At 39.7% G+C, this 8,819-nt stretch overlaps 1 protein-coding gene across 2 annotated transcripts in view; it reads right to left on the minus strand.

Moving 5' to 3' along the window:
- LOC134840366 (gamma-aminobutyric acid receptor subunit rho-2-like) overlaps positions 1–8,819 on the minus strand; it is a gene marked incomplete at its 3' end in the record, with an annotated part of 70,233 nt that overhangs the window by 38,182 nt on the left and 23,232 nt on the right. For both annotated transcript variants that reach the window (XM_063856135.1, XM_063856134.1), the window contains 1 exon segment: positions 5,965–6,163. In XM_063856135.1, the coding sequence (XP_063712205.1) occupies positions 5,965–6,163 (199 nt within the window).

The raw sequence follows: 8,819 nt of genomic DNA on the forward strand, positions 1-8,819 counted from the left end.
AGCGTGAAAAGAAAATCACAAAAGCAAAAAAAAGTAAACAACATTTCTTGGTACTCAATGACTTGAACAAAACTGGAATACACAGAAATGTTTTTTAGTTGACGAAGTTCTAGGCTGATTAAAAATGACAAAATTCTAGGCCAATTTGATGGTGCGGCAACTAAGCCGACAAAAAATCAGTCAAACAGAAGTCCGACAAAGATTTTTGACGCTCGGACAGTTTTCCGCTTACAAGAAAAAACAGGTCCTGGTCGGACTCGAACCGTTGACAATTGAAATTGTAGACAGGTACGTTAGCTTTTTGCCAGATGGGCTAATTAAAACCTATTTTTTGATATGGACTAAAAATGAGACAATTGATTCTGTTAAACTGGTTGCTACCCGAAAAAAAATGCTTTAACAATCTTAATCATGCAATCTACAAAAATTCATGCTAATCACAAAAATAACCTACAGAAAGATAAACAGTTGCTGTCTAAGTATAGAGATCCAACGAATTTCATTTCAGAAAAGAGAAACTCAACATTAAAGAAATCAAAATGAAATTTCCCGAATTTTAGTGATCTAAATTTCATATTAATGTTTTCATAGAATGGTTGATTGAATTAGAAGAAAAAAAGCAAAAAAGCGACGACTATATCGAAGTAACGCTAAGGTTGTACATGAATAAACTTTATGATTTTAAATTTCTGTAACAACTGACACCGACACACGCCCTTTACTCGCTCAAAATGAGACTAAAAGCAAAGTTTTAAAGTTTAATCTTCAAACAGTAAAGTTCTATCGTTTGAATTCCAAAATTTAGCTGCTTAATTTGTTTCTTTTGTTGTTAGCTCAGATCGACTGATTTAATTCGATACATGAGTATGGCGAACTAAAATGAACTATAATCAACACCTAAATCTGCACCTGTCACCCTTGGCTAAAATATCAATAACATAATTACATAGCGCAAATAATAAACATAACCGCAACTGCAGTTGTAGCGACTATGTTTTATCTCAAGGTTACTGCAACTGCAGTACTACATTCCCCTGAGGAATAAAAAAAACATTTATCACATAAATATAAAAATTTAGTAATATAAAAAAACATGTAGAGAGTTTTAAAACTCAGTTTGATAGATAGGTGCACTCCATGAGCTTTTAGCTTCAGCGACTCAAGTTTATTAGCACTTTCCACTTTGCATCCCAGGTCCTGGAAGTGTCAAGTGCTGCATACCCAAACTTCAGACGAAACAAATGATTTCTATCACTGAGTGCTTTATTGGGCTGCCTCGTCGCTTGAGTCCCTGGTTTATATTGGCTCTCTTGCTTCGGCGCACTTAGGATCCTGTCTGATCTTCTACACTAGACTCGTCGGAGAATCCTGGTGGAGTCATGAGTCCCCCGCGGTATGATATTCCGATTCTTCTTTGGCGTTCAATATTTCTTCCGCCGTCTTTTGAATTCCTCTCGTTAACACCTGGTCCGCTGATTGTTCCCAATCTTCCGGAGCCAAATCTTGCTGTTGAAAAGTTTTGAGGATCGTGGTAGGGAATATGTGTCTCTATCTATCTTCTCAATTATAGTGCTGATTACCTTTTTGGCTGTGGAGCTATTGCTTGGCTTTTCATCCTCTTGCGTCCGCAGCTCTCTGTTGAATTAGCCGGATCTGTACTAGTTGTCGTAGAGGCTGTTTTAGTTTGCTTTTTGTCTTGTGCGGTTTGTTGCTTTGGTTTTTGATTAATAGCTACTACCTCCTGAGAATTTGGTTCTATTGACGCTGGACCACCGTGATTGGGTTTCGCCCGTTTGGCCGCTAAATTAAGATCCTCTCTTACTGCTGTGTTTTTTGATGTCATAATTTTGTTGCTATTCTGCAAGAGCTCCTTCGCCTGCTCTTCTTGTTGCTGTTTCCGTGATTCTTCTTCTAATTCGTTTTCTAGAGATCGTTCAATCTCCTATAGCTGGTTTCTCCGTTTGGGCTCTTCGAGAGGACTTTTCACTTTGTCCTTCTGACCCCCTTTTAACCCAGAATTTGGCAACCCGATGAGTGGCATCTTCGATCTCGCTTTGTCTCTCTCTCACGGTAAATCGAGCACGCAGCTGTTGTGACAGTTGTAGATGTCTCTGACACCACTGGGTTTTTCAGTGGATTCGTCAACGCTGCTCCACTTTTTCTGTCCTCAATTTTACGTAAAAGGTTCGTAGTTAGGTCTTTTTGTGATGACTTAAGTTTGTCCTCCTCAAAGCCCCTCTCCCAGGAGTACAGTAACTCTTTTCTGAGATCTGGATTGATAGTCCTTGTATCCTCAACAATCCGTGTATTATCGTTTTTCGCCTATTCTTGTCTAACAGCGTTCCATTTTGCGTTAGCCTCCAGTAAAGCCTTAAGTGTCATCGCCCTGTTTTTTTCGCGTGCTGATGAGAGCTGCTGCTTGAACAGCTGGCTGACTTCTCTGTTATTCTGGCCTTTTCGCACACTTTTCAGGCTATCTCGAGATTGGTCAAATCGTCTTTTTATTTGGCTGGCTGTGAACGCTGACATACCAAAGGCTGTTTACAATTAGAAAAAACTTGACCCTTATCATTTTAAATTCAGTTTTTCGAAGTCGACCAAAATAGGTTTCGAATGGTGATTGTTGATTAGTTTTTCGTTTAGCCCATCTCATGTCCTTAATTATCGTACTTAGGTAGAGCTTAACTGACGCTACAATGTCTTCCAAAAACATGACGCCGAGTCTTCTTTTAATTGTTCGAAGTTGGTTTGTTTTCAATGATTCGGGTATTCCATGAGTGTCTATGTGTGTGCGTAAAAATTTTATCAAAATTTCACCCCGGTCGGATTTGCAACTTTGACTGATGAAAATTTAGTGTATCGGTCGATTGCTACTAGCAGATAATTTTTTTTCCTTTATGATCTTCTACAGGACCGGCGTAGTCCATTTGGACTTCTTGTTCCGGCTGCGTGAGCCATGGAAGATGTTTTTTCGAGTGTTTTTCATCCTTAGCTTTCTTATCGTATCTAGTGTACCTAGCTTTTGCAGTCACAATTTGGTTAAAACGTCCAAAAATTCATCCACATTCGGCATTTGATACTTATTTTTGAATAATCGTCTATTTATTGGTTTTGCATCTAGGGCCTACTTAATAGAGCCGTCTTTTAAACCGTAATGAAAATGGGGCCTATAGCAATCACTTCTACACTTATCCAAACGCTGAATATTGCCTTCTGTCAAAAGTTTTCGATCGCTTTTTTCTGCTCACTACATGCTTTATGGAACGTCCTTGACGGTCAAAAAGATCCTTATATTTTGAATAAAATTTTTGTTTCCCACCTTCCGACTGCTCGCAGAGTAGCAAGTCAAACCTTGACTTTTGGAAAGGGGGGGTGCTGGTTTTTGTGTAGTTTTTATCCCCACTCTGTTCTGAAGATCTAGACCCAAATTGCATCGTGTGCGTCGTTCTGTTATTAAGAATGAACTTCCCATTCTGTAGATCGTATGTCCGTGTTTATTGTTCCAAGTATCATAATTGGATGTTTATTGTAGTCCACGAACTGTGCCGACAGGTTTAAGTCTGCTTGGACAAACTCTGTCCTTTTAAGTGACAATAAATTCTGCAGCATTGGCGCTCGATTTCTGAAATGCCTGTGTTGTTTGCTTCCTTTGTTCGAACTTTAAAGCCCCTTTTAGTACCTAGTCTGGAGATAGTGCTTCACAGGTGAGCGTGTCTTGAAGTGCAGCGCTTCTCATTTTCGATATATTTAGATCTCGTACCAATTCATCTTCTAAAGTACCCAACGCTGATTTGGCTTCCTATGCAGTTAATGCGGCTTGTAACGCCTCTAGAGTCTCTCCCAGCTGTTGCGATCTGTTGAAGAGTTTGGATCTTTCGCCCGTAATAATCTGGGACTTTTCAAGTGTAGCTTTGACTAAGACTTCATATTTTTTGAACTCCAACTTAGAGATTTCTTCAGGCATTTTTTTCTGTACAAATTGTTTTTTTTCTTTCTGCTCCTAAAGCGAGATATAACCTCAAAATCAGACGTTTTGTACTTCGTTGTAAAAAATGTTATGACCCAATTTTGGTCCTCACTCTCTTTTTTCTTCAATTTCTAATGCACTATGGTCCTTTGCTAATCTATCTCTTGTTTCACCGGCTGCTATTGCAGCGGCATTTTCTCCCGTTCGGGGTGTTTCCGGTCTCGGCTCAGGTTCCTCTATAACCGTTTTCGAAGCTTCCAAAAAAAATTCCGGATTTACATTCTCTTTCACCGTTACTGCCATTAGAAACTGATCAAACTATATCTTGAAACTTCCTGGGGGATCTGAATTAGCTGTAGTACAGAAGACAGGAATTCCCATGTCGGCTCTTTCGTCTTTCGACAAAAATCCTACTGGCTGCAATAACCCGGAGAACGGCTAATAACTTTAGATATAAAAACAGTTAGCTACAATTGTTTGAATTCCAAAATTTATCTCTTCAAATTGTTTCTTTTTTTGTTAGGTCAGATCGACTGGCTTAATTCCATACATGAGTATGGCGAACTGAAATGAACAATAGTCAACATCTAAAACTGTACCTCTGACCTTGGCTATGAATAGATAACAATATCAATATCATAATTACATAACGTCAATAATACCCATAACTGCAACTGCAGTAGTAAGGACTATGTTTTATCTCAAGGTTACTGCAACCGCAGTACTACAAGTATGATATATCACTCTGTCATTTTGATGACTAATTGTTGTTCCTTGGTACTTGACTTTGTGCAGAAATAGTTTGAAAAAAAAACACTCAAAATGAGGAAAAAAATAATATAACACTCAAAACACCCCCGAGTCGAGATTTTTCACCTAATGTGAAGCAAGATTTGAGCGGTTTGAGCGGTTTTTTAGACAATTACGCTCAAAATCTTGCTTCAAAATGAGCGGTTTGAGCGGTTTTTGAACGGTTTATCTAAAAAAACCGCTCAAAAACCGCGCAAGATTTGAACGGTTTTGAGCGGTTTATCTAAAAAAACCGCTAAAAAACCGCGCAAGATTTAACAATAAAAATTCGACCACAGAGGGATTCGAACCCCCAATCTTCTGATTCGAAGTGAGACGCCTTATCCGTTAGGCCATGCTGCCCTGAAACAGTAGACTAACATCTGAAATATAGACTAACATTTTGAAGCGCAAAACATTTGACGTTATTATTGGCATCTCTAAAAGACTTCGAGGCTCTTTTTCCTTCCCCCCCCCACCTCACACGACCTTCAATATATTAGTGTAACGAGTGGTTTTACGAGTAGTCAATGTATTCAACAATGTAGTCAACAAATTTACATGTAAAAATTTGCAGGTGGGGGGGGGAGGAAAAAGAGCCGACTTCGATGATGCTGGTATGGGGAGGGGGGGGGGGGCTTGTGGGAGGTAGAAATTGGTTTTTTGTCAACTCATTGATCCAAACATTAAAAGTTTGGGCTCTTTTCCAGTTTCCCCCCCCCCTTTCAAAGCACCGAGTTTTATGTTTGTTTGATGTGTTATTACGGCTAAATGCGTGATGTTACGCTGTAAAGTATGAAGAACAAATTTGTTCACAATTGTCGATTTTTTCACCACGGTTTTTGAACGGTTTTCTAAGCAAGATTTGAGCGGTTTGAGCGGTTTATCCAAAAAAACCGCTTAAACCGCCCAAACCGCTCAAACCGCTCAAATCTTGCTGGAAAACCGCTCAAACCGCTCAAATCTTGAGCGGTTTTTAAGCGGGATCTCGACCCGGGCCGAGAACAAAGTTCTGCTCCATTTTTAGTAATAACAAAAATTACAGTAATAATTAATTACAAACTAAAATATTTTTTACCAAACTATGTTCTAGTTTATTAAAAGTTTGATCTAACAACTACCGCTTCTTTCGACCAACCTACCACCCTACCGCCCTACCGCAGAGCTGTTCCTCCCCCCTTTGATAATTTGTCATAAGCTATTTCTACCGGGTGTGTTTTCCAACATGGAATCCAGAAAGTATATGTTGGGTCTCCAAATTGCATCTGCATACACCCCCTTCAAGTTGACATAACTGGGGGGTTTCACATTTGGGTTGTCACTACTTCTGTTGAAAAGGTAGTCAGCTGCAGACTGCAGACGAGTGTCGTTCCAGTAGGCCCGCAAGTAGATGTCCAGCGTCATGCTCTGAAACAAACTCGGGGTAACTTCACAAGAAGATCGTAATTTATGATACTTTTACAAAGTGAATGCAGAAAAAGGCTTCCTACAATTTGGCTTCCTACAAATTGCGTTGAGTCCTTACGTAAGTAAGTTCGTTGCATATCATAAGGTGGGAGCTGTAAACCACATCCTCATATGTCGGAAAAAGACAAAAACAACATATAATATCAACAAAAACCAAACAATCACGTAAAAAGCCTCGACTTAATTTTCAGTTTTTCATCGGTATTGGTGACTGAAAGGTTGTCTATATAATCCATTATTGTGGCAAATTTGAGGCCACAAAACCACCCCGCCGCCCATTGGATTAGGTAACTTTGGGTAGATTGTGGGTGTCATGAGGCGACCTTCGGTACCTCGCTTATAACTTGTCTTTTCGCAGTTATGCTACTGATTCATTACCAGTTCTATTCAAGGTCACTGGTTTGGCCTATACTGAGTGCCACGCTGTGCGTGGTCGCTCTGTTGTTTTGCTACATTGTTTGTTAGATGTTTTTGATTCTGTTCTACAACTCTATATTCTCTTGGTCAAAGATTGACCAACAAATATTAAATTGGAACTAAATATCTAACAACTAATCTATCAATTCACTTTTACGAAACAACTAAGTTTTGACGTACTCTTTCTCGGCAAATGTCATGGCGCAGCCAGCAGTTCCTGTGAATGAAGACAGGACTGACCTGTTGGGTATTCCGGCAAACCTCTTTATAAGCCTGCTAAATTCAAGATTACTCAGATTACCGATCACACTTATGTTACTGACAAAGGAAAAGCTAGGTGATCGCCTTCAAGCATCAAGATCGATTTCAAGCAATGTGGGCAAAAGGCCAGCTACTCGCTCTCAACCAACGCTGTTGGAGAAACGCCCGGACGACCCTAGTGTATCACATCCCATGGTGGTGGATCTCACAGTTGATTCTTCTAGCGAGGGCTCTTCTGGGTCCACTTTTCTCCAAGAGGTTAGGGAATTTACCCCAGTGCAGAAACGGCCAAAACTACAGGAGGATGTGCCGCCTGTTACGTTTGCTAATATGACTCTTACTCCCCAGCAGGCTACCATGGATACTGTTGTCCCTTCGCCGCCTGCCACACAGTCTACTAATTCTGGTTTAACGAATCCACGGACTGAGTTTTTGTCGCCAGATGGTGTTTCTCCGGAGGGCTTCGTTCCACCCTCACAACACGTGCTTCCAGAAACGCACTCTTCGTATCCTTCCCTTTCTCTCCCCGCTCAGCCAGTAGTGGACGATTCGGAGGTTATAAGGACCTCATTACGTAGCAAGAAGGCTACGCAATTCTTTGGTGATCCTCTACGGCACTCCGTGAAATTAGTGGAAGAAGAAAAAATGTTGGAGGAGGAGGTTCACGATTTACCCTCAGGAAACGCCTTACCGTCCCCGCATTCACGAAGAAAACCGCTAAATTCGCGACCGAAACCAACTGGCCTTGTTGGAGGCGTCCTCTTCTTCATTGGTCAACAAACTCAAGATGGCGATTGACTAATGTTTACATGTCAAACTACTAAAAACTTTATCAAACTTTCTATGCTCTATATTCTTTACCACCTTGCATTTGTGAGGGATAGGGGTGCTATCTATCTAATGCTCATCTGGGTGCAGTTTACTTCTTATACAAAAAGTTTGAATTATCTTCAAAATTTTTCCCTTCCGCGGGGAATGTCATGAGGCGACCTTCGGTACCTCGCTTATAACTGGTCTTTCGCAGTTATGCTACAGATTTCATTACATGTTCTATTCAAGGTCACTGCTTTGGCCTATACTGAGTACCACGCTGTGCGTGGACACTCTGTTGTTTTGCTACATTGTTTGTTAGATGTTTATTTATTCTGTTCTACAACTCTATATTCTCTTGGTCAAGATTGCCTAACAAATATTAAATTGGAAATGAGTATCTTACAACTAATCTATCATTTCTTTTTTACGAAACAACTAAGTTTTGACGTACTTATTCGCGGCAAATGTCAGTGGGGTATGCAAAAAAATTTCAAATACAAGTATAAAAAAGTTACGTATGTAATTTATTACAAAACGCAGTTAAAATGACGAAAAAATTCAAACTGAGCGAGACCACAAAATAACTAACCTAAGTTTAAACTTATTATGATCGATTGAAAATAGCAAAGGGCGGATCTCAGGGGTGGTTAATTTCTCAGGGGCGGATCAAGATTTTTTCGAGGAGGGGACAGATTTTCGGCTTTTTTCCAAACCCCCCAACGCACTTTATATTAGCATCATTTTGGGGTGTAATAAGGAGTTTCACAGATTAGGTATGAAACCAAAATATTCTTGAAATTGCCTAATTAGTAACCATTGGACAATTAAAGCGGAAAAATTATTTTTAAATTATTTGCTTTTTGTTATTTTTGACCCAGGCCGATCAAAAAATGTTTTCTCTCTATTTACATATGCTACATAAGCTACATATTGGCGCCAACAAATACTCTCAAGAAAAATTTTAAATAACTGATGACTTTATGTTTTGCTGTAAGATGCGTATTATTTCCTTTCCAGCTTATTAGGTTTGTCGTTTGTGCTCTATTGGCTCATTTTAACTCACATAGAAACATAAAGTGCGGCTACTAAATCTAAACTCTAAACT

The sequence above is a fragment of the Symsagittifera roscoffensis genome, chromosome 2 (assembly GCF_963678635.1).
Source record: "Symsagittifera roscoffensis chromosome 2, txSymRosc1.1, whole genome shotgun sequence".
In the NCBI taxonomy this organism is placed as follows: domain Eukaryota; kingdom Metazoa; phylum Xenacoelomorpha; order Acoela; family Convolutidae; genus Symsagittifera; species Symsagittifera roscoffensis.